Genomic DNA, 26,265 nt, shown 5'->3' with positions numbered 1-26,265 from the left:
TCCCCCCCCCTGCATACAATAATGCATTCACAATGTATTTTTGTTGAAGACTTTTTGGCAGCTGTTTGATATTATTTTCCACTTTCAAATCTTTGTATTTTTTATTTTTTGTCACTCTTCCCCTGCATGGCCCAGGGCCATCTGAGTGAAGGCTATGGGAAGCTCTGTAGCATCTACCTCAAACTGCTCATCACCAAAATGGAGTTTCACATCAAAGTGAGTGTGGAAGTCCCACTGAGGATGTCTTCCTGTTATCTTTTCTCTGATATCTCCTATTAATTTAAATATTTAACTCTATTTCAGTTTTTTGTTTTTGATCATGTTATTTTGAGTACTTGATTGCTTTAATAGTGAAAATGTTGGGCTTAATGTCCCTGTCCATATGAATTGGGAATATTTTCTGGCCTTGCATGAACAGCACGTTTTCCCTATCTCCTTCCTTAGAATCCTCGTTTCCCCGGCAACCTTCAGATGTCAAACAGACAGCTTGAAGAGGCAGGCGAGAATGATGTCAATAATTTGTGAGTTTTCTTTTTTGTTTTGCATACTTGACCAAAATGATTTCACATAAGCTTCTGCAGAATACACCTATGTTTTTGTATTGTGATTTTGTTTTAGGAATACCTTTTTATTTTATTTATATATTATATATATATATATATATATATATATATATATATATATATATATATGTGTGTGTGTGTGTGTGTGTGTGTATGTATGTATGTATGTATTTTATTTCTACATGTAGGCATATTCATTGATCTCTTCTTAACTATTACAGCTTTCAGCTTACAGTGGAGATGTTTGATTACCTGGAGTGTGAGCTGAATCTATTTCTTGGTGGTGAGTCTCTCCTCCATGCTAATTGCACTCTAAGGTCAAATCCTATTATTGTTTTTTTTGTTTGTTTGTTTTGTTGATTTTGTTTAAAAATAGGGCTAAACTGGAATAATTCAGAGAAATCTCATTCAGTGAGGTGTGGGCTTGTATGGCCAGTCAGTTGAGAGCACAAGCTGCTATTTTCTATTTTTTTTTGTCCATATCATAGTATGGTAGACTATGTGCTAGATTCCCTTTCATACATTTTGAGTATGGACTGAAGCACCTCTGGATTTAGTTAGATTTTTCTCTTCTATCTTTAAAATCTGAAATTTTGTAATCTAGTCATTGTCTCATGATCAGATTATTTTATTTTCATGTCCTCTCCCTGTCTTTTTAACAATTTTAAATTTTTGTCATTTATATTTTTTGGACTTTCCTCTGTATTATGCAAGCATCTTATACTAAATCTAACTCCTTGGGAATATCTCCTAAAGAATGAATAACTTGATGGTTAGAGGCAAAAAGGAGATAAAAAATAAGAACTAGAATAATAAGGACTAGAAGATAAAAAAAATAAATAAAAGTTAGACATTTGTTCTGTAGGAATCTGTGTTCTGACATTTATATTAAAACAAGTATGTGTTGTGTGTGTATATTTTGAGACTGCAGTGCTGATTGTGTGAGGAGAGTATGTGTTTAGTGTGCCAGACAGAGAGATGAATGTGTCTGTAGTGGCTGGAGAAAGAGAGCTAAATGTGTCTCTGGATGTAAGTGTCTTTGTGTTTGTTTAGCCAAATATGCTGCTCCCTGGCACAGGAAACCACACCTCTGCATGCTGGGAGAATGGTGTCTCATAGGGCCTGCATCAGTGAGGGAGGGAAAGAGGGAGCGGGAGAGAAAGGAGGAGGGAGGTTGGAAATGGGAGTGATATGTGGTGATGAATATGAATGAGGGACCATTGACTCTTAGTAGTGGTTGGAGTAAAAAAACAGAAAGATTAAGATTATTAAATGCAATGGACGTTTTTAAAAAAAGCCAGTTTGCCAGTCTGTTTTGTGCATAATACATTTAGAAATTAGGTCTCTACATTTCCTTGCGTATGCCTGTAGACACAGTTTTATTGTGTATGTGTGTCTCATTAGTGTTTAGTTCGCTGGACATGTCCCGGTCTGTGTCGGTAACAGCAGCAGGTCAGTGTCGACTGGCCCCTCTGATCCAAGTCATCCTGGACAGCAGTCATCTGTATGACTACACAGTCAAACTGCTCTTCAAACTACATTCCTGTGAGTGAGGCCCCCTGCTGTCCACCCATCACAGATACACTCTTTCAGACGTATTGCTGTTCTCTCACCTGTACCCTGGGTTATATTGCATTTATGTGCCTTTCCACTGAACTGTGTAATGCTGTAACACAAAAACAATATATCAACAAATATACATAATATATCATTAGTAACTCAAAGTCTTAAAGGCAAGGTCTGCATTTCTGAGGAACTGCTGTTCACTCTGGATTGTTCAAATTTATAAGCTCTACATCATACAGCAATATGTTTGCGGAAAAACAGCTGTTTGTAAATGGCTGAAGTTTAACTTATAAGTGTTGGAATTACCACAGAAGGTCATTTGCAATTCACATTTGATCTGTGTTACACCTATTTGGCCTCCCTATTTTAGAGTCAGTTCCACCTTACTTAATACCTACAGTAAGAGTTGGGTAGTATTATCTATCTATGGAGCATGAATAGCACAATATCCTTATCTCTTTTCATAGTTGTCAATGTTTGGTGGTCTCTTTTGTAGTCTCAGTACCTCTAGATGCTGTTTCTCTGTCGTGAGCAGGGGAAAAAAAAGCCTAGCATATCAGATAGAGACACATTTTATATACTCTTACTGACACTATAGCTTCATAAACACATTACACCAGTTTCCAGCATGCAGGCAGAATGTAGAACTAGCAAATAGTGAGGAAACAACATCTGAATTTGTTAAAAATTTTAAAGCTTGAATTATGTATTTAAAAAAAAAAAAAAAAAAAAAGACATGTCTAAAATTATTACTATAGAAAGAGGCACATTCACCCATTTGCCTCATTCCTTCTGTCTCTCTGGCTCCTACAGGTCTTCCAGCAGACACATTGCAGGGCCATAGGGATCGCTTCCAAGAGCAGTTTAAAAAGTGAGTACACTTCTTTTAAAGCATTGCTGAACCTGTCAGTTCTGTCTGTGTGCACTCTCCAGCTGGATACTCATCTTGTACATGAGTTAATACTGCGTGAATGTTAAATTACAGCTTTAAAAGTGTATTTTAAATCACTGATAGAATGTGACAAATACTACATGAAGTTTGTTTGGCTCAATTATGCACAAAAATCTTTTTTTTTTTCTTTTGGCTTATTCTTGCTAAAGCACTTGTGCAGATGTCCACATTGAGGGGACACACAATCGTCAACCCTCCTCTGCTCATATCTTTTCAGCAAGCTGATCTTTATTCAATCGCTGGTCTTTTCCTGTAAACAAGTGCCTTGTTATGTGTTAGAAGAGCTCCCTTTCAAATTTCAACCAGTGACCTCCTCATTAATAAAGTCTCTGGTAATACTGTGAGCTATTCTAGAGGTGACACGATTATGGCGCTTTTCCACTGCATGGAACCTACATGACTTGACTCGGCTCGGCTCTTTTGCTTTTCCACGGAACAAATCTGGTACCTGGTCTCTAGAACCTGGTACTTTTTCAGTCCCTGCTTGCACTGGGTTCCAACAGTGCAAAGTATATCTCATGACATGTAAACCCTACAGAGAGCTGATTGGCCACATGTCAGTCACCACGAAATACAGTGCTCATTCAAATCCAGCACAAACTCGCCACTTGTAAAATCTCTTAAGTTGGGGCAGCTTTCACATTTATTTTTATCAGATTTACATCAGCAGCTCATAACTTTACCTCAAGGTACTTTGAAGAGGTTTAACTACTCCTTGGGCCAATGGCCGATGAAAATTTCCAGCGAAAGCCAAATGTTCAACAAGGAAAACTGATCTATGAGAACTGGGGTGCAGAGCTGTGTTCAGTCCAAAAAATAAAATAACAGCATGCGAATAAACGATGAGTAAACAGCACTTAAATTTACTGACGTCATTGTTGTGGTTTTCAAAGCCTGCAATTTGGCTCCATTTCACCAGGAAGCTATGCTAGTGGAAAAGCGACAAGCTTTAAGCAAGCAAAGTCGTGTCGAGTAGAGCCAGACTCATGTTGTGGAAAAGCACCATTTCATAGGCATGTTGGGTTTTTTGTTTATTTTAACATCTCACTCATTCTTGGTTTAGGCTGAAGAGTCTGTTCTACCGTTCCAGCAACCTGCAATATTTTAAAAGGCTAATTCAGATCCCACAGCTTCCAGAGGTAAGTCCTTGTTTGCCTAGTAGATCATTGAACTATCAAGTGGAAAGAATTTGCTTAGTCCTAGCACATACACAGAGCCCCATTTTCTTAAATATAGTATTTTTGGGGAGATTTAACTAGTCCATCATCCTCAATCTGTCATCTCTGTCTGGCACCTCATCTGTTCTCCTTCCCATCCAGAACCCCCCAAACTTTCTGAGGGCTTCTGCTCTGTCAGAGCATATCAGTCCAGTGGTGGTGATCCCGGCTGAGACATCCTCTCCTGAGAGCGAGCATGTGGTCGAAACAGATGACCTTGTAGATACAGACATCCCATCCTTGCCGGTAACACATACAAACACTTATTCTTGCAACCTCTTATCCAGATCAATGTCACGGTGGCTATAGAGCCTACCCAGAATCACTGGGCACCAAGCAGGAATATTTATCTATCTATCTGTTAATGTAGAGTGCAGTGGAGAGCCGGTTTGATGACCTTTTTGGTACCTCAGCTGCCACTGACCCATTCAACTTCAATAGCCAGAATGGCATGCGCAAGGATGACAAGTAAGACATTAGAGTTTAGACCTCTTTGACAAAGCTATTGTACATTAGACATTAGATTACTTTGATGAAGCTCTTGTACATTCATTCATTCATTGTCTGTAACCGCTTTTATATATATATATATATATATATATATATATATATATATATATATATATATTTTTTTTTTTTTACCCAGCACCAGGCTGTGTGTGTGTAGAGAAACCACCTCCATGTGGGCCAAATTATGTATTCAGATGGGTTACATGGCCTCAGCGTTGAGCGTCTCCTCATAAATCTTGTTCTTCCATCAGAGACCGGATCATAGAGCAGCTGACTGCTGAGCTCCAGGCCCTGAAAGAAGAATTGGAATCTTTTAGACTGGAGGTGAGAGAGGAAGAGAAATGTAGAAGAGAGTGGTTTGTAAGACATGAGTGGGTGCAGTTGGAAGTCTAGATGATCTCCTGTGATACAATGTGTGGGAAGGAGATTCATCAGTAGACTTCAAAAGATCTGTTACTCACCACTGGTGTATCCCGGCTGCTTCAGAGCGGCCGTCTGTGCCAGGCGCTGCGGGGGCGTGTCAGCGAGCTGGAGGCGGAGCTAGCCGAGCAGAGTCACCTGAAGCAGCAAGCACTGGGAGAGAGCGAGTTTCTGAAGGCAGAGCTAGACGACCTGCGTCGGGTCAAAGAAGACACAGAGAAGGAGCAGCGCAGCCTCACTGAGATAGAAAGTAAGACGGGGTGCACCGATATGGCATTTTTGGACTGATAATAAGAATTGATATTTAACAGTGTGCTGTGGTATATGCTAACACCATCCATCCATCCATTATCTGTAACCGCTTATCCAATTTAGGGTCGCGGGGGGTCCAGAGCCTACCTGGAATCATCGGGCGCAAGGCGGGAATACACCCTGGAGGGGACGCCAGTCCTTCACAGGGCAACACAGACACACACACATTCACTCACACCTACGGACACTTTCGAGTCACCAATCCACCTGCAACGTGTGTTTTTGGACTGTGGGAGGAAACCGGAGTACCCGGAGGAAACCCACGCGGACACGGGGAGAACACACCAACTCCTCACAGACAGTCACCTGGAGCGGGAATCGAACCCACAACCTCCAGGCCCCTGGAGCTGTGTGACTGCGACACTACCTGCTGCGCCACCGTGCCGCCATATGCTAACACCATTAATCATAATTTAAAATTAGTAAAACAAGAAATTGAGAGACTGTCAAATTTAATTTTTAAATACCCTTCTATTCTATTGCAGTGGATCTCAATAGCTCTTACTTATGACACTCTCACACTGCCGTGCATCACATTTTCTCCCTGTTAATTAAATAGAACTCTGTGTCTCAGTCAGATGTTTAAAAACATCTGGATTTTTTCATCAATCATCTGTCAGAAGTATCCAGAAATCTGTTCAGATTATTTTGCAATTATCTGTTGATACCATTACAATTATAAAACAGTTATGCATAATTATTGTAAATGATTGCCTCCATTTTACATTATATATTTATGTTCTGGTGTTAAAACTGCTGTTAAAACGTGTTGAAACACTACCAACATCTCAACCCACGGGATATTTGCACCCTGTCATTTCTGTTTACTTTTTGGCACCAGTTAGCTGTCAATTTCAAATGGTTAATTCAGGTTCTTTTCAAATGGTTGGGCAGAAGAAAATCACAATGTTTTGTGTGTTTTGTGCACAGGGAAGGCCCAGGCCAACGAACAGCGCTACACTAAGCTAAAGGAGAAGTACACAGAGCTTGTCCAGAGTCATGCTGACCTGCTGAGGAAGGTAAATCTCATTCCTGTTCAAACATATGTCCAGTATACCTATCATTTAAGAATATAGCCATTTGTTACAGACAATCTTTAAAAATAGCGGACCTTCTTTATACATTTTGGTTTACATACAATACATTTAAGGAAAGAACAGGGTGAGTCAAAAGTAGCAGGACACCATTTTATTTGTTTGATATGCTACCTTACCACCTTCCCATTGTGAAAAAATTGCACTTGTTCCAATATGGTGGCCATGTTCTAAACATAGTCTAAAAGATAGGCCCCCTCACCCATTTCTTACTTGGTGTTCAGACAAAAGGGGGTCCTGTGACTTTTGACTCACCCTGTACATATATGGAATTATATATCCAAAATGTATGCAGATGTATGCTCCATTCAAAATAGTCTATTGAGCAACTTTAAGGTGCACACATTGTTTTATAGCAGTAGGTTTTGTCTGCCTAGTTACATTTAGAAATCAAAGGTAATTTTTCATTCTTTGTTTAAAGAATTTAACCCTAGTGGTTTCAACTAAGACTTAATGAAACAGACATTACTATAGTACCCTTAGAGTTTAAAAATAAATATATTTTTTAAGTTTCCTGGAATACGTTCTCTGAAGGCCCTGGGAAGTCCCAATCTGCAGACGAGCATGCTCTGGTCAAACTTAACTGGATGTACAAAAATCAACAAGTTTTCAAATATCAGTGAGAATATGCAACCTACACCTTCAGCCAGCCTACTGAGGAAGCTCAAACTCTTAGATGGCAGAACTTAACTGCACTAACCTGGCATTATCATCACAATCTCTCCCTAATTAACACACACTGGAATTCCAATCTACTGACTTCCAGCAGAGAGAGTCATTGTTTGGAGGGGTCTGCTGTGATAAATTTCATTCATTCATTCATTTTCTGTAACCCCTTATCCAGTTCAGGGTTGCAGTGGGTCCGGAGACTACCCGGAATCACTGGGTGCAAGGCAGGAACACACCCTGAAGGGGGCACCAGTCCTTCACAGGGCGACACATACTCACACACTCACACCTATGGACACTTTTGAGTCGCCAATCCACCTAGCAACATGTGTTTTTGGACCGTGGAAGGAAACTGGAGCATCCGGAGGAAACCCACACGGATATGAGGAGAACACACCAAATTCCTCACAGACAGTGTGATTATTTTAAGAGCAGCTAACCTGTGTTGGTCTGATTGTGTTTGCCTTTATGCATGTGTGTATTACAGAATGCAGAAGTGACTCGACAGATGACAGTGGCACGTGCTGCCCAGGATGAGGTGGAAAATGTGAAGAAAGAGATGCAGGACAAATTGAAGACAGCGCAGGATGCAGCCACACAGCAGGTTACACACACACACACACACACACACATCAGCTCTGCCTTACCCAGTGTACTCGCTCCCTACGTCTGTCCATAGTATCCTTGTGTGCATGGAAGTCTTACATTACCCCTCCGTCTGTGTGTATGCATGTGTGTAGGAAAGAACCCAAGCAGAGCAGATTCAAGTCCTTCAAGCTGACCTAGTGACCAGCAGGACAGAACTAGAGACCCTAAAAGCCTGCATGAGCTCCTCCCAAAAGGTGGGACCCTCTTTCCTCCATTCATCTGTCATCCCTCCATTATTTTCCTTTCACCAGACTATCTCTTCTGCTAAGCTCCCAGAATCCTGTTTAGCTCTCTACTCATAATAGTGCTCATGTTGAGCCTCCCCTGCTCCCTGAGACAGCAGCAGTAATAGGTGCTGACACTTGCGCCCTCTCTGTCATGCGAGGGGATTATCGGCGGAATCCTCACCAGTAGCTCATGCTGCCGAATTACCTGAGGGGACTGTGTGTTGTTCATAGGCCAGCGACCAATGTCTGTTAACCATATAACTGCATTCAATTTGGTGTTTTTTACTCAAGCTGGTTTTTGGTTGCAATGGTTTCAATGATGCCAACTGCCATGGTGGCGTAGAGATGAAGCATGTGTCATGCTTCTCGATTCTAGTTGATAATCACCACACTGCTTTGCTCCTAATTTGTATAAAGTTAAACTTTGCTCAGCTTTGTTCACTTGCCAACTCTGCCTCCAGAATATCTAACTTGAACCACTTTCCTCTTGCTCAAACTTAAGACATGTTTCATGTCAGGCTTTTGCTTTCTTAGCGTTGCATTAGAGCTACAGCAAACAGAGCTCCTTAGTTTTGCACATTTTATAAATAACAGTATGTCATACTGTGTTAGAAACAACATAAGAAATTTTTTGGGAATTACATAAAAATTTGGTGCAAGAGACACATGCATATTGTTGCTGTCTATTTAACAACATGCATCTACTAAAATAGTAACTTAACAGGATAAGGAAAAACCTTCTTAACTTTCAATGGAAGTCAATGTAAAAAGATTATATTCAAAGTAATTCTGGAGCATTTCTATTGGTTTATTCATGGAATTTTTACACTGTGTGGAGGACAGCAGTGTTCAAATTATGTAGACAATATGGTCATGTAGTCTGGGCGGTGTAATTGGTGATTATAAGCTTCTGTTACTTAACCATAGCCTCATAAATTGAGGTGCATTCGGAGTAGATGAAAATAATGTTAATGCGATCATCCTGCATATATAACAGACACAAGTCAACAGTTGCAGCACAGATGGTGTAGTAGTGGCCTGTATGGGCAAAACTTTATATCACCTTGTACGTTGCCAAATATTGGATTTAAAGCTTTTTCTAATAGAAAAGGTTTTGTATTATTTAGCAATTTTTTATTGTGTAAATATGTAAACACATAACAATAAATAGGTGAACATTGCTTTCTTTTTACAATGGGGCATAGATCAAATTGTGTGTAACACTGCACTAATAAATTCAATTTCAGTAAAAAAAAAATTTCAGTACCATAGAAAAACAAATTAATGTGATAAAATATTTATCCAGCACTTCCATATCCAACCTCTATTTCCACAGCTTCCATCATTTGTCAGTTTACTTGCTGTTTATGCATTTAACTGAGTATGCATTTTATGTCATTGAAGCAGCTCTATCTTTTGAGCAAATCCTATAATGACTCTATTCTGCTGACTCATTGTGAAAGCTCTCCACTATGTACTACATACGCCTGTCTCATACATACTATTATTATCATTATTGTTTATTTTATTTATTTTTATTATTATAATTCTATTTACTTTCACAATGGCTTGGATAAATGTCATTATGTAATATGTTTTTCACTTTGGCTTTATTTCTCTGTTGTCTTGTTTCTCTCCAGTCAACTGAGGAGCTCAGTGCTCAGGTGGCTGCCCTGGAAACAGAAAAGGCGGGCCTTGAGGAGACAGTTTCTCAGAAAGAGGAGGAGCTTGTGAGTCTTGGAGTGGAGCTGGAACGCTTGCAGGGCAGTTTAGCCACTGAGAGGGAAAGTGGGGTGAAGGCTGCTGAAGCACTACAGAACCAGCTCAATGAAAAGGTTTGTGTGTATGTGCATGAAAGAATGTGTGGGAGGCGAGTTCAGTAGGCTTTAAAACGGGGTCCATTTTGGTTATTGTTTCTGAGGAAGCAGAAACTGGCTGCAGGGTGTTTGTTAAACACATTTCCATTGTGTCTGTGTGTGTATAGGAGAGTCGTGAGCAGGCACTGGAAAGTGAGCTGGAGGCCATGCGCTGGGCAGCACTGCGGGCAGCACTGGAGGAGGGAGAGAGGATTGTCCAAGACAGTTTGGCTCAGTTAGAAGACCCTGCACACATCAGCTGTACCAGCTCAGCCGGTTGGAGCCTAGCTCCTTCAATTCTTAAACACATCCTGTAACTCACCATCAATACTAGGCCATTTAGTCTAGATTGGGCATTGGGCATTTTTGGTTGCTTAAATGAAACTTAACATAGATTGATGTGCTTTTTACTCAGCCCATCTTTTGCATCCACTGTCAGCAAACACATCATTTAAGGACTTAAGATATCAGTTTTCCCATCTTTGGCATAAACATTAGGAAGTAAGAAATTTAAGATGCTTGGCTTGTTGTATTTGTCAGTGACAAATAGAAAAGAAAAACTGGCAAATCAATTTAAAGAATTCTACTGCTTCCCTCAGGTCAGATTTGAAACATTGTTTTCTATTAATTGCTGCAAGTTTCCAGGAATTATTTTACACAAACATTTGCAAAATAGAGGAAGCATAGAGAGGTAAAATTAACACCAACTGCTTTTTCTAGCACATTTAAAGATATATCCCGACTGTTCTGTCCATGTTAAAACTTAACCTATGAAGTAAATATATTTGGATCTCTAACCTCACTCAGCAGTACATTCCATCAAATATTAGAGTTAATTGTTGATGAAATCTCACTATTCATTTATTGTCATGGATAATTTAAGTTTTAGAAGTAGTTATTAGAAAGATATAGAAACAATTATTTGGAAAAATACACACTATGCCATCAAACCTGATTCCCAGATTTAACAATTGAAAATAAAAACAATGCAAAAATATATCTTATTTATTCCATATAACAGCACGCTTTAACATTATACAACGCAGGAAGTCTGTGTTGTTTGTCTGGGCATGTGTAGAGGCTGTCTCTAAGTGGTAACAGATGGCTTGTTAGACTGCTCACTTTTTATCTCTTTCCTGCTTTCATTCTTAATAACTCAAGTGTTTTCTCCTGTGTAGATTACCTTATGTCCAGATGTCAGGCTGCTCTAGAGTGTGTTGACAGACTACAGTCAGCCAGAGACGGCTTTGTGTCCAACAACACTGGTGAGCAAGGCCAGCTCTCATATCTGCCAAAAGTATTATGACACTTACACAAATTTATTTATTTTTTAATTAAATATTAATTTATTTTAATCTCCATGGTAACAGGATAAGTTGACATGCTTTGTAGGTTCCCAGGTTCCCCATGCCCATTAGTAGGCATTGGATAGAGGAGTAAAAAGCCCTTCAGCACGGGGTGTGGAGCTGTGATGGAGTACCATCTAAAATATTTGGGAAGAGTTTAAGTGCACTTGTGATTCAGAACTGAGCATCCAGCATCACTGCCTGACGGAATGCAATCATACTGTCATGGCAGTGTTTCAGCATTAAGTGTATGGCAGGTTAATATCCTTGATTTAAGAAAAAACTTTAAACCAGCAGATGCCTTCAATGTTTTTGACAGTTTACCACCTCAGTGAATATCAGCACTTGAGTCTACTCTACTGTTATCCATTCATGTGTTCAGGATATGCAGTTGGATCTAATTGCATTAAGAATAATAATTGGTCAACAAAAAAAATCTAATGTACAAATATTGTCTGTTTACCATGTTCTGAATTCTTTACTGTTTATACAGCACGAGAAATATAACAGAGCTGCTATTTAGGACTGTGTTACCCAGAGCTGTTAGTGTGCCTACCAGCTGTGTTTGTTTTGATCTTTGATTGTTTTATGTGTGTTTGTAATAGACGTGTCCCAGCTTGTGCGGGCTGTGGCTCAGTTTGCCCACCTGGTGGGTGACACCATTGTACAGGGCAGCGCCACTGCCCACATGGTGCCCGTGGAACAAGCTGATGGTGAGTGCAAAACAATAGTGTACATCTTGTGTGCTTACAGTTGATTTTCTGTCACTTTTGAAGTCTGCATTAATTTTGGACTTATTTGTGCTGAAAAAGATCTTAGTGAGCTAGTTCTATTCAGGAATCCTAAAACCTTACTGTATTGAGATGAACTCTTCCAGCAGACAAAATAGGCATTGAGGGCTCCAGTCTTAGTGTGACACAGTTGTTAATTGGATCAGTCAGGGATGATTTACTGTTGGTAATCACAGGTGCCCTGCGTGTTACATTCTTGGTCCATTCACACAACCAAGCTACCAAACCATTATGAATTGTTAATGATACAAATATATACATATCAAATTAGGCTTATAATAAGCTCTGGCGGGTGGCTGAACAATTACAGTGTGTGTGTATACAAACACAGATGAACATGAAATCTGTTGTCTGGACACGTGTCTGTATTAAGTGACAGATGGCCTGTCTGACTCTGGCTCAGTCACTCTCACATACACACGTCCCTGTCTCAGTTTTTAAATTTTTTTTATAATTTCATTTAACTATGTTTATTTATAGTATATATTTTTTATTAATGTATTAATTAAATATAAAACACTCAGTAAAACTCATACAAGAGTGTCCTGGGCTGCACAGGCAACAGCAGAAATAATAATGAGTGACAAGGTTTGTTGGGGAAGATAATAAGTTATTTAACAAAACATCAGTTCATGGACATTTTATGTGTTTGTGTATGTATAGCACTAACCTCCTGTGTGAAGACATGTGGCACTGAGGCACTGGGCCTGCTCAGTCAGCTGAAGGATCAAGGCTCTCTGGGTACAGCAAACAGCAGTGGGCTAAAGACTGCTCTGGAGGGAGTGCTGGCAACGGCAGAGGTGAGAAAACCCTGCAAGTCTCCAACATGGCCACTTGGCCTCTGGTCTCTCTAAGAAATTGACACACTCACAATCAATAGCACCTGTATCACAAAAGGGGATACGTGTGTGGGCAGGCTTCCTTGATATTAACAGGTGGGGGACCAGTGCCCACTTGATTGTAATAAAGAACAAAATGCTCCCTATGACAGCATGAATTGGGGCATGGTTATAGGCTTTATCCATATTTGTATGAACAGTAAAACCACTTTAAACTTGTCTGTAAGTATTTTCAAATGATTTTCAAAAGAGTACAATTAATAAAAAGTGGGTTTCATTTCCTTTTTGAAGTAATATTTTTGAGAATAAAAACACTGTCTTTTGATACAAAGCTTTGAATAGCACTCCCTTGTGGGGCAGTTTGTAAATGTGAGTGTGGAGAATTGTAGCCTAACCATGTGTCAGTGTGTATGTGAATGAGTGGCTTACAAGTCCATTCCAAGAGTTGCCAATTTTCAGTATCTGACACCTTTCTGTTTGCACTATATCTGCAAGGCTGATGTAACTAAAACAAAAATGAAACCTGAAATACGCTAGCCAATTGTGTACAAACTCTCTTGGATTTTTACTTTCTCATTGTAAGTTTATCAGTTGTCCACTTTTAGTGAATATAGGAACTTTTAATCTGAGGCTGATTGTTTTTCTTTTCACGCCTGCCATGTGAGAGCAGAACCTGCGTCCACGGGGTTTGGAACTACAGCAGGGAGAGCTGGGAGATATGGTGGAGCAGGAGATGGCTGCCACCTCGGCAGCTGTAGAGTCTGCCGCTGCCAGAATAGAGGTAAACAACCGGGCTTGTTGTCACAGACTCATCATAACACATGCATAAATAAAACCTTACCCACTTCCCATTCCTTTTGGCTTATTTAATTTAGCTACCTCTGCTGTTTATGTCCATGTCCTATTCCTTGTGTTATTTTTAGTAGTTGTTAAGACATTTTCATTGCAGGCTTTTTGTTAATTTTGTTACACTGGGGCTGCCCCTAAATGTTTTCAATATGAGTGTAAAGTTTTCAAGATTAGAGTAAAGCAAATGATATTGGGCAGATTTTAGATGGTAAATGAGAACAGTGCAAATATGATGCTTTTTGTGTCAAGCAGCAGGAATGTTGTAAATTAAGCAGTTATTTATATCGGTAAACAACCTTGGTCATGTCCATTTAGCAATGCAGTTTTTCAAACAGTTTCCACATTCAGACAAGCGTTGTGTTAATCTCTCTTGGATTTCTTTTGGATTTTCTGTGTATTTTCTCCACCTCCCTCCACCCCCACCCCACCTCCCTCCACTTCTCTAATCTATTATAGGCTGTGGAACAGAGACTAACAGAGTCTTTCTTTTCTATTTGTTAATAAGAAAAAAAAATGGAGAAATACAATGCCAGTCCCATCCACATTTGTCTTTTGCCAGTGAAATAAAAATCCTATCAATTTTAGATTATGATATCTCGGTTTGTATTTGATCTTTGATATTAAAACTGGTAAGACGGCTAAATCCTACTCTTTCAACAAAGGTGGACAAACCTGCTCCATGCAACTGTTTCACATGCGCACATTAAAATGACCAATGCTGAAAGGTTGTGCATTCCTACACTGATGAAAGGGGAGAATTATCAATGCAATTGAATTTTTTTTCCCGTACTTTCTCAGGAAATGCTAAACAAATCCCGAGCAGTCGACACTGGCATAAAAATGGAAGTAAATGAAAGGTAACACAACACCCAGTGGGGTGCCTAACACCTAATTATAATTTTTTTCCAAGCTCATCTCAACTGGGAATGATCATTTTAAAATGTTGTGTTTTTTTTTTTTTGTTTTTTTTTATTTTGATACTTTGCTAAAGTATGGCTATCTGAGTGTCTGGAGCATTCAAAAATTAAACTATGCTCTTTCTGTTGCTCCTGCAGGATTCTAGCCTCTTGCACAGAGCTCATGCAGGCCATTAAAGTGCTGGTACTGGCCTCTAAAGATCTACAGCGGGACATCGTAGAGAGTGGCAGGGTAAGCATGAAGGGAATAGGTGGTGTTCTTTAGAAATTAACATTTATATTCCTGTGTGAAATTAACTCTGTGAAGGTCATGGTTAAAAAGTGATGTGCGGTCCAAAAAGCACCTTTGGGTAGCTTCACACACCACAGCATAGGTTTCACGCTGACAACATAACTATATACACAGGTTTAAATATGAGCCAGTGACAGTGTTATAACTAACACTGCTAAGCTAGTGCTGACTTCCCAGATCTACACTTCTCATGAAAGATCTGTTCAATTTTTGGTAATAAAAACTTACTTTATGGCTTAAAACAAATTTTTGTTAATTTTTTTTCTGGTCAATAATATGAAATAATAATAGCTTATAATAGAGCTTATTTTTAGTATCTTCTTTTAAAAATAGCACCGAGTTGCAGTCATTTGGAAGAAAGTAATGGCCATTGAGCTGTTTACAATTTGGATAATCACACATGTTCATAAATCTTAATAAGTGTGTTTGGGCAAACCAGAAATACACAAGAATGTAACCATTTTTAAATAATATTTTTAAAATACATTCTTTGAACATTTCTAATTGAAAACCTTTTTTTCTGATTTCAGGGGGCAGCATCTGTAAAAGAGTTCTATGCCAAGAATTCCCGCTGGACTGAAGGCCTCATTTCAGCCTCTAAGGCTGTGGGCTGGGGTGCTACTATGATGGTGTAAGGGATTTTTAGTGTTACATGCAGAATTGAATTTTTTTCAACACTTCCTGCATTCTAATATTGGTGTGTGTTGTTTGTGTCTCTTTATCTAGTGATGCAGCTGATCTGGTGGTGCAGGGTAAGGGGAAATTTGAGGAACTTATGGTGTGTTCACATGAAATTGCTGCTAGCACAGCCCAGCTTGTCGCAGCCTCAAAGGTACAAGCATGCTGTTTAACACTTTGTGTAACTCACAGGATTTAAACACAAGTACAAAGCTAATATACTTACTGCATTTGTCTATTCTTTCCTTCTCATGCAGGTGAAGGCAGATAAAGACAATGCAAACCTTGCTCGTCTGCAGCAGGCCTCTAGAGGAGTCACTCAGGCAACAGCAGGAGTTGTGGCTTCCACAAAGTCGGGCAAATCCCAGATTGAGGAGACTGGTGAGTCTGTGTGTCTGTCTGCCTCTGTGTCTGTCTCTGTGTCTGTGTGCGTGTGTGTGTGTGCTTGTGTTTGCCCCTGTGTTTATATGTTTGCATTTGAGACTGGCAGTGGGTGGAGATGCTACATTTGGACTTTCACTGATCTCCACAGTTACTTTGTGCTTGTTCCACATTTAACAACACTTGTGGAACCTGGTTTAGCATAGCCTCTAGAGAATACAGCACTATGCAGCTTATTCTTGTTTAAGTGCAACATATATTTAAGCCTGTCACTTTTTCTTATCACTGAAACTTGTCTCATTTTCCACTTCAACATGTATTTTACCATGTCATTAGCGCTGAAAGTAGTTGATAGTTCCAGATTAGTTGAAGCATTTTCATAAACTGTTGCTATTAAAGACAAAATATATTTATTTATTTACACAGCTTATTAAATGCTTTAATAAATAAATATGTCTATAGCCACTGTATGACTTGTAACACATTTAAAATATTTTATATTACATTCAGATATTCAACTTTTTTTTTTACATTTTTAATGTTATTTAATTATAGTGGCTTGTTTGCTGTAGTTTTCTGCGACCCTTTGACAGTTCTGTTTCTCTCACAAGTATCAGTGCATTTACTGTAACCAAAACAGCTGTTAATACTAAACTAATACTAATACTAAACTAAACTAATACTAATACTAAACTAATACTAATATAATTCAGAAATGCTTTTTTCATCATCTTATCTGAACTCAGCTTCCACATGTTTATGTAGTTTGTGAGTCAGTTGTCTTGATGGTGTGGAATCCAGTTCCCTTTTTTTTAATTACGCCTCTCCCTTTGATGGTAATCCAGCTGCATATGTTCTACTTCTGTCATTTCAGACACAATGGACTTCTCCAGCATGACACTTACCCAGATCAAGAGGCAGGAGATGGACTCTCAGGTAATAAAATTTGAAGAGTCTTTCTGTTTGTGTCAGAGTGCATTCTCAGACAGGACTAACCTTCGAATGTATCCTGCAGGTGCGTGTACTGGAGCTAGAGACACGGCTACAGAAAGAGAGGGAGCGTCTGGGTGAGCTGAGGAAGAAGCATTATGAGCTGGCTGGAGCGGCTGAAGGATGGGGTGGGGATGATGAGGGTGAGGACAAGGATCTAAAGCACAATTTCAATAAACCTGCATAAAACGACACAATTATAAAAGTCCTAGTACAGATTAAAAATGTTGTCCATATTGCTTTTTATAGCTGACCTCCTTGTTATTATTGTATAGAAGTTTTTTTTTTTTAATCTGAATACCCCTGCAAGTAATGGGTGAGGGGGCGGTTTGGAAATTGTTATGCCAACACCTGGATATACACTGAATGATCACTGGATTAGGAACACCTACCTTGTATCTACCCTCACTGTCCATTTTATCAGATCCACTGACCATAGAGGGGCTAATTGTAGTTCTACAACTACAGACTGTAGTCCATCTTTTTCTTGGCATACTTTATTTATTCATTTCAATTTATTTATTCTTCAATGTAAAGGACCACCACAGAGCAGGTGCGATTTGGATGGTCGGTCATTCTCAGCGCTGCAGTGACACTGACGGTGTGGTGGTGTGTTAATGTGTGTTGCACAGGTACGAGTGTATCAGACACAGCAGTGCTGCTTGAGTTTTTAAATACGTCCATTCACAGTCCAGCATGCAAAGCAGCAGATGGCATACAGCCTGTAACTGTAGAAAGTTCCTAATTTATTGATTGTTTAGTGTGCAATCACCGTCTTTTTTTAAGCTTTAGGACATGGGGTAATATAATTATCGTGGCTGGCTCTCAATGTTTAGTTGTGTCCATATCCACTAATTCCTAATTCAGTGTCTTTTTTTTCCCCACAGTACAAATTCCTGTATATTGTACCTCAAAAAAGCAACAAACTGTGGAAATGACCCCATGTAAATCGGTGCTGTGCAAACCATTACATCAGTTGATATTTATAGTAACACTCATTTTTAACACTATAGTGAATGCGCAGTTCTTGGAAGAGTAAAGTAATTGAGATGGACACCAGAAAGGGAGGATAGTAATGTTCAAGTGTAGCGCAAATAAAAAATAAGTAAATAAGATTTGTCCATATATATATGAAAGTATAAAACAGTCCTCTAGAAGTAGGCATTAAAATAATCTGGAGTATCTTATCTGCACTGCTAATGAAAAAGCTACAGTTTTGTTTTGTTTTTTCCTTTGAATAATAATAAACACTAACTGACATTTTTAACAACATTTTAATGCCTGTATTAAAAGAGACAGTACAAGAATTTGCTTGTGCACTAGACAACATTCCACTGTACATCATTTTAGTGTTTTATGTTGACATGAGTTACACATGCATGTATATACATGTCAAAGTACACACCCCCTCTTCTATCTGTCACCATAGGAACTGGCTGAGGACTGTCCCAGTGTGCAGCAGCCCCGCCCAGGGTCGTTCCTGTTCTCCAGAAGTTCGTCTACTCTCACTCACCCTACTCGCCCAATGCCTCTCCTTCTTCCCTCTCCATCCTACTCTTCAACTGTCTCTCTCTTGTCTTTAATGGTCAAATGAAAAGGTGCTTTTTCACCCTGCGGTGGCACCCAGGAGGGCCAAAAGAGGAGATAAGATCTCTTTAGTGGCAGCAAACAGCCTTTCAAGCTTTGTGGACAGTTTGGGACGTGCCCTAGTGGACAGAAGTAGAACTGCAGGCTCGCTTACCTGGATGCTACTTTATATGACACTTTTCCCCCTTCTCCAACACTTCCTTCTTCTCCATTCATGCAGGCTACTTGCCCCATCACAATTTAGCACAATTCTGTGACAACCCATCCTAGGACGCATTGCACAAGGGTGAGCCTCCACACCCCTGGGAGTTGTTATTGACACTGTGCTGTGACCTTCCGAACTCAAACAGCAGCAGTGTGTGATTTTCACCTCCTCTTCCAGAACTCATTCCTCAGTGTGTGGACACCTCTGGGTCCAGGGTTCTGCTGCTTCACAAGCCCCCATTTTCCCCACTACCAGAGGTCCCTGACCTGGGCCCATCTTTCTTCAGACAGTTTCCCTCAACTCCCTCAGTTCCTCGCCCCAGCAGTGGCCTTTCTTTTGGACTCTGGGCTAATAGGAGTAATAAGAGTTGTAAGCCTGAAGATGCCCCACTGTGGACTAACATTTCAAAAACACTAGGGACTGTATGAGAACTGAACTAAACTCGTGCTCTCTTTCGCTTGCTTAACTTTCCGTGTACATATGTCCAGTCTGTGAGTGCCCCCCCCCCCCCTTTTTTTTTTTCTTATTTAGTCGTTTTTAATTTTGCACCCTAAGCTGTAGATTCTTAAAAAAAAGTAGTAGTTATAAATCATGGGCTTTTAACTGTTTAATAGGTGTTAGAATAAGCAGATCGGGGGTTACCTAAGGGAAACAAATCAGAAAAATTCCCTGATTTAACATGTGCTCAAGTAGTGTCAACCATGACATTTCATCAGATTTCAAGCCCATGACTGAAAATATTCTGACTGTTTTGTGACCTCCTTTAGGTAAAAAGAACCTTCTAATAAGAGTGCTCAGGACAACAAGCTCTGTTCTGCTCAATAACACTCTCCTTCGATTTGCTCTGACACCCTTCAATTGCATTAGAGAAGTTGTGTTTTTTTTTTATATATCTTACTGGTGAGGATGTGGTTGTCATAAACAGTGGGGTCAGGCTGGAGTCATCAAGGAGAATGTTTTCTCAGATAGACAATGGCAGCCTGAGTTCACACTCTAGTCAAGTGCTGTTAATTCCACCGGTGCATCTGTTGACTCCAGTTTTCTACTTCCGGTTCCACGTCCACACAGTCATCAGCACATGGGTGAGGAGAGATATCCGTGCCTTTCAAGGGGAAAAGGGTCAGAGTTCACATTCCCTCAGTAAACCTTTAAAGCTTGCAGACTTGATTTTCTTTGTATTTTTAAAGCTCTGTAGCCTGTTTTGGTGATACAAGAAGAACAGGGACAGGGAAAGTGAGCCGCTGCGTTTGATTATATTGCCGTTTGTGGATTGCGATGCATCTTAGAGCTTCCAAGATAATGCTCTCCAGCTGTGTCCAGACAGAGAGTACCCAGGACAGGAAGGGAGAGATAATAGCAAAAGGCTTTTGAAGAGACGCTTAAGCAATCTAGACCAGATAGCCTTGTAGACCGCCACTGTCTTGTCAGCACAGCCCATAATAGGGCCCTGAAATACATAAGCTTGACCCAGGCACAGGAAGTTGCAGTTTTCACTTAACTACAAAACCATGGTTACCTCAGCTCCCCCACAAGGCAACGCAAGCATGTAGACCACCAGAGTCCATACAGATGATCAGACAGATTAGATGATCAGGTGCAACGCCATTAGCCTGAGGTGGGTATACCATGAGGTGTGTGTTTGTGTGAGTGTATGAGAGAAAGCTTTCTATTAGTATTAATACAGTGTTTGAAATGGCTCTGTGTGAGGTTTTGAGTGAGAAGGCCCAATATGTATTTCTACGTCTTAACACCTTCACTCTTTCATGTTGCACTGCTTTGGCTTTTCCATGAAGTTGTGACACTGGGTATTTAATTTAATTGGTGTGTCGGCACCTCCCATCTCTGTTATTGTTTTTAATTTTGTTTTATATGTCTTCCCTCTCTGCTTCAGTTCATATATGTAGTCTTCTACCAGCCTTCCAACTGCCTCTCATGTTAGCCGGTCAGAAAGAGATATGAATACGCAGTAACATTTTGGAAACTATCTTTGTATGATGTACTAAAACTACATGTGGGGTTTGTTTTTAATTTTTCTTTTTTTTCCAATAAATATTTCAACACATTACTATTATTAGCTGTTTCAACTGCCTTTGTTTTATCCACCATTAGATATTTCTCATTTCTATAATAGCTGGGTGAGTTTGTTTCTCAGTCCCTTTTTGAAACTGATATAAAGAGCATTATGACATCACAGTAACTACATCGTCCAAATACAGAAACCATGAACAAAACGCTCTGTAATCTCAGTTGCATAATTGATCATTCCTAGATTTCATTCAACAATAGCAATATAATAGGGTTTTGTGTGTGTGGAGGGAGCATTTGGTGTGTGCGGCAAAAATTATGAAAGGTTAAGTAATTAATATACAATGTCAGATTAAGTGCATTTCTGTTGCATAAGTCCACTCAGATAGTTATTTAACTGCTGCTGGAGGGAGAATTTTCTAGAACATGCTGCGACTGCTTTAATCCTGCTCAGAGAAAAATCAAGAACAGGCTTCTGTATGGTTTACCACCAGGGGGCACCAGAAGCCGCTCAAAATAGAGGCTAGCTGTTTAACCAGGAGAAATAAGGAGCACTTCATAAAGCTGCAGCAATGCCATGTTTATGAATATATGCAGTTTTCCTGTAACAAAAGTTGATGCTGGTGTGAATTCAAAGGATTAGCGAGAGGTTTATATATCCAGCACCACAATAAAAAAACATAAATATCCATTAAAAAAGGATTAGATTATCACATTTTCAGCAAAATTCTTTTCACCAGTAATATTACCAGTATAGTAGTTAGACATCTGCTCACCCAGAGTTTGTACTTTCTTTGCGACTGTAAGAGTTTCTGCTCTTCTGGGAAGGCTTTACACTATAGGTTGGAAGCATTTGGATTGCATTCAGTAACAAGAGCATTAGTGAGATCAGGTACTAATTCTGGACCACTCCCACTTTTCCCAAATGTACTGAAAGGTGCTGTGTCAGTTCCACTGTGCCATATCCCAGTCCTGGGAATTTCCTCTAGCTGACATAGCATTAGGAGTCCTTGGAGCACCACCAGTGGTGTAGTAAAAACTGTAAACAATCCACTGTTAAGTTTTGTGCTCTTTTGATCGTTTATACAAGCTGACCTGCAGAACGTCTGAAGTCACATGCTATGATGCCTAAAATCACCAGCCTGCCCACCTGCCTATGTTTTTAGACACTGGATGCCACATAACTGCCCCACCCCAGGGGCATAGCCAGAATTGACCACTGGGTGTTTTTGCTGACAACTGAAAAATTAACTATGGCTGACTGTGGGCCGTAGTTGAATTTGGCTTTGCCCTGCCCTGCCCATGATTACATCGTGTCAGCTGACGTTAACCTAATCTTGAAGAAGCACAGAGAGGAGTTTAAACTTGTGTCCTTTAAGCTCATTTAAGTTCTTTTTTTATGGAGATGATTGAACGAGTTCATAAGGGTAATGTTACACAGTTCCATTATATGTACAATGCAGAACATGGTCCCTTTCCCAGAGCCTACTAGAATTACAGTAGTGATGTCACATGATCTGTAAAAGTTTACTGGCCATTTGAAGGATTAAGGATTTCCATGTCCCTTAGTTTCGTTAAATGTTAGGAATATTTGTTACATGTAAAATCATGGGATTTGAAAGTCATTACAGTGAGTCATACAGTTATTTCAGAAATCTTAAATCTTACTTTATAGAAGGAGAAAGTCTTCATCTTGTAAAGTTTGGCTGACTCCAAAGTCTCAGTGCCCTATAAATCTTTCTCCATTTAATAGAAAATTAAACTTATAATTAAAAACAGGTTCAGAGTAAATGTGCACTTTTCAATTTTCCAAAAACATCTTTGCATCTAAATATTAAAATGTAGTTTTAGACAAGGTTTTGAAATATATATATATCAGTTTAGATTCAGTATTTATTCATTCCCTTTCACAATGTCCAGCTCTAATTTTTTAATTGGCCACCAATCCACGTTGAACCTCTTCAAAATAGGTTTTACAAGAGTGGGATAAAAATAAATGTGATCTCTACTGCAGCTTGGAGATTTTACAAACTGACTTTGTGCTGAACCGCGACCCTGAAGTGGAGAAGCGGAGAAGAAGATGAGATGAGATGAGATGAGACTTTGTGCTGAATGTCGATTTCATTGTGAAGTCTCTCTGGCCAGTGAGTGCTCTGCAAGTTTTACACGTTAAAAAAGTAACAGGTCGCAGGTGCCAAATTTGCCCAATTGTAAAGGAAAAAATAAGTGTGCATATTTAGTACCTTTAGTTAGGGAACACAAAAATACCATATTACATGTTAAATGTAGATTTGTTTAGTTGTGTTGATTCTATACACCCCACTTTATCTCCATGATTTCAAAAAGTTCTGGTAGTTCAAAAAGAAGTGGTGGGCTGGCCTTGTGTGTTTAAGGAAGCGTGATTGCCTCTTTTCTCATGAGGCTAGTGGCAGATACAATCATGGGGAGATTCACTCATATGTGGGATGAGAGACGGCTACCATTTAGGGAGAAAATTTGGCAAAAACTAGAAAACAATGGGCTTGAAATGCATTCATAAATGAAAGTCAAATTTCTTTATAATCCGTTACAAAGATTGCAAGCCCAGTCTCATGAATGAAAACAAAAGAGAAGCAAATCCAAAAATCCTTGGTAATTGAGTGTTTAGGAACTTACACTTGTATAAGAGCCTCATACTGTTCATATTCTCACACATTGTTTCTGTTGATTAAATATAAATTTTGGGAGTGACTCAATTATTATAATCGGAAATGCAGGGATTAGCACGAATTTAATGACAGTGCCATCTTAGTGCATCTGTCCTGACAGTTCTACTGAAATTTCACATGTCCACAGTAAACCTGGAGTGCAGTCCTGTTTTGATATAACTAATACGTTTGAAATAATTATGTACAGAATCCTTCCTGGATGTCCACTTCTGTGTTAGTCTGTTTGTCCTCACTGTGACAGTATTTTTGCCTTTCGCCTGCATCTTTTTCCATCTCATCTTAAACTCTGGATTGGAGCATTCAGAGAGAGAGTGTGTTGAGTCAGTCTTGAGTCACTCCCCGAGTGCCATGTTGTTTACTGCTGCACTGCTGTATGTTTTTGGCCCTGAAGCTATAACTCATGCAGGTCTTTGTGATTTGTGCCTCTGCACAGCACTAGAGCTGAATCCTTAGCAGACAATCAGGGAGCTCCAGCAGCATCAGCACACTGTGTACTCTCTAGGTATAGTGCTGTGTGAAGACCAAAGATTCACTTAACGGTCACTGGATTAGGAACAGCTACCTTGAATCCGCACCTGTTGTTCATTTTATCAGCTCCACTGATCACAATTACAGACTGTAGTCCATCTGTTTCTCTGCATACTTTCTTTATTTCCATTTTTACCTGCTCTTCAATGTTCAGGATCACCACAGAGTAGGTGCGATTTGGATGGTGGATCATTCCGAGCGCTGTAGTGACACAGTGACACTGACGGTGTGGTGGTGTGTTGGTGTGTTTTGTGAGCACCATCCTTTGCTCTAGGATTTGAAATGAATTAAAGGAAGACCAAGTGTTGCTATTAACAAGTCTGTGGCACTAAGTAGTTAGTCATGTTAACTGGTCCTTCTCCCAAGGTCCTATGGACTGAATATCTGGGCTAAAGTTAAGTGAGTATTTAGGAGTAGACCCTTTTTTGGAACCATTTCCAGTTTAATCATCAGGGGTACGAATGTTTTCAGGGGTTTTGATATGTACATTATATTCAAAATTCAAACATTCACCTGCTTTTTGTCAATCTCTGGTAATTGTTGCATAGCATTAGCAATGACAACTTTCATTTTATTTAAAATAAATTAATAACCATTAATGTGCTAACATCAAAATCACCATCTTTAAATTGTTCAAACCAAGCTCACACCTGCTTTCGGATACAATAATATCCCCAAGAACAGAACAAATCAATGCACATACGTTTCCTTGATGGAACTCAATACAAATGCAGTGACAAATTCTTCCAACTTGCCGTTTTAAAACTTAATAAATGATCTGCTTATTATTCATTCATTGTCTGTAAGTGTTTATCCACTTCAGGGTCATGGTGGGTCCTGAGCCTACCCGGAATCACTGGGCACAAGTCAGGAACACGCCCTGGAGGGGGCACCAGTCCTTCACAGGGCGACACACACTAACAATTTTTTGAGTCGCCAATCCACCTACCAACGTGTGCATCCAGAGGAAACCCACACGGACAGGGGAAAACACACCACACTCCTTACAGACAGTCACCCGGAGGAAACCCACGCGGACACGGGGAGAACACACCACGCTCCTCACAGACAGTCACCCGGAGAAAACCCACGTAGACACAGGGAGAACACACCACGCTCCTCACAGACAGTCACCCGGAGGAAACCCACGCGGACACAGGGAGAACACACCACACTTCTCAGTCACCCGGAGAAAACCCACGTAGACACAGGGAGAACACACCACGCTCCTCACAGACAGTCACCCAGAGAAAACCCACGTAGACACAGGGAGAACACAGCACGCTCCTCACAGACAGTCACCCGGAGGAAACCCACGCGGACACAGGGAGAACACACCACACTTCTCAGTCACCCGGAGAAAACCCACGTAGACACAGGGAGAACACACCACGCTCCTCACAGACAGTCACCCGGAGGAAACCGACGCAGACACAGGGAGAACACACCACGCTCCTCACAGACAGTCACCCGGAGGAAACCGACGCAGACACAGGGAGAACACACCACGCTCCTCACAGACAGTCACCCGGAGGAAACCCACGTAGACACAGGGAGAACACACCACGCTCCTCACAGACAGTCACCCGGAGGAAACCCACGTAGACACAGGGAGAACACACCACGCTCCTCACAGACAGTCACCCGGAGGAAACCGACGCAGACACAGGGAGAACACACCACGCTCCTCACAGACAGTCACCCGGAGGAAACCGACGCAGACACAGGGAGAACACACCACGCTCCTCACAGACAGTCACCCGGAGGAAACCCACGTAGACACAAGGAGAACACACCACGCTCCTCACAGACAGTCACCCGGAGGAAACCCACGTAGACACAGGGAGAACACACCACACTCCTCACAGACAGTCACCCGGAGGAAACCCATGCAGACACAGGGAGAACACACCACACTCCTCACAGACAGTCACATGGAGGAAACCCACGCAGACACAGGGAGAACACACCACACTCCTCACAGACAGTCACCCGGAGCAGGACTTGAACCCACAACCTCCTTGGAGCTGTGAGACTGCCACACCTACCTGCTGCACAACCGTGCAGCCTGTGCTTGTTATCTTTTTAAAATAAA

The 26,265-nt window shown here is 40.4% G+C and overlaps 1 protein-coding gene across 7 annotated transcripts in view; it reads left to right on the top strand.

Moving 5' to 3' along the window:
* The window catches only part of hip1 (huntingtin interacting protein 1), a 48,372-nt gene extending 27,406 nt beyond the window's left edge, over positions 1-20,966 (top strand). For 5 of the 7 annotated variants that reach the window (XR_010801732.1, XR_010801731.1, XR_010801733.1 and 2 more), the window contains exons 5-31: positions 136-216; positions 445-521; positions 785-846; positions 1,968-2,108; positions 2,943-3,000; positions 4,145-4,220; positions 4,401-4,544; positions 4,669-4,766; positions 5,060-5,132; positions 5,295-5,478; positions 6,471-6,559; positions 7,791-7,907; positions 8,044-8,145; positions 9,819-10,013; positions 10,163-10,310; positions 11,213-11,299; positions 11,986-12,093; positions 12,835-12,971; positions 13,681-13,791; positions 14,658-14,716; positions 14,915-15,008; positions 15,599-15,699; positions 15,795-15,900; positions 16,004-16,127; positions 17,002-17,063; positions 17,143-17,749; positions 18,547-20,966. Coding sequence is in view for 1 of the 7 variants with exons in the window: in XM_066662518.1 (XP_066518615.1) it covers positions 136-216; positions 445-521; positions 785-846; positions 1,968-2,108; positions 2,943-3,000; positions 4,145-4,220; positions 4,401-4,544; positions 4,669-4,766; positions 5,060-5,132; positions 5,295-5,478; positions 6,471-6,559; positions 7,791-7,907; positions 8,044-8,145; positions 9,819-10,013; positions 10,163-10,310; positions 11,213-11,299; positions 11,986-12,093; positions 12,835-12,971; positions 13,681-13,791; positions 14,658-14,716; positions 14,915-15,008; positions 15,599-15,699; positions 15,795-15,900; positions 16,004-16,127; positions 17,002-17,063; positions 17,143-17,260; positions 18,547-18,557 (2,763 nt within the window). In the remaining 6 variants the exon portion in view is untranslated. The remainder of the gene's footprint in view (positions 1-135; positions 217-444; positions 522-784; positions 847-1,967; positions 2,109-2,942; positions 3,001-4,144; positions 4,221-4,400; positions 4,545-4,668; positions 4,767-5,059; positions 5,133-5,294; positions 5,479-6,470; positions 6,560-7,790; positions 7,908-8,043; positions 8,146-9,818; positions 10,014-10,162; positions 10,311-11,212; positions 11,300-11,985; positions 12,094-12,834; positions 12,972-13,680; positions 13,792-14,657; positions 14,717-14,914; positions 15,009-15,598; positions 15,700-15,794; positions 15,901-16,003; positions 16,128-17,001; positions 17,064-17,142; positions 17,750-18,546) is intronic. The other 2 variants (XM_066662518.1, XR_010801735.1) reach the window with 2 other exon arrangements.
* The last annotated feature ends 5,299 nt before the right edge of the window (positions 20,967-26,265 follow it).

The sequence above is a fragment of the Hoplias malabaricus genome, chromosome 1, assembly GCF_029633855.1.
Source record: "Hoplias malabaricus isolate fHopMal1 chromosome 1, fHopMal1.hap1, whole genome shotgun sequence".
NCBI classification, from domain to species: Eukaryota; Metazoa; Chordata; class Actinopteri; order Characiformes; family Erythrinidae; genus Hoplias; species Hoplias malabaricus.
This window is presented reverse-complemented; position numbering and strand designations above follow the sequence as displayed.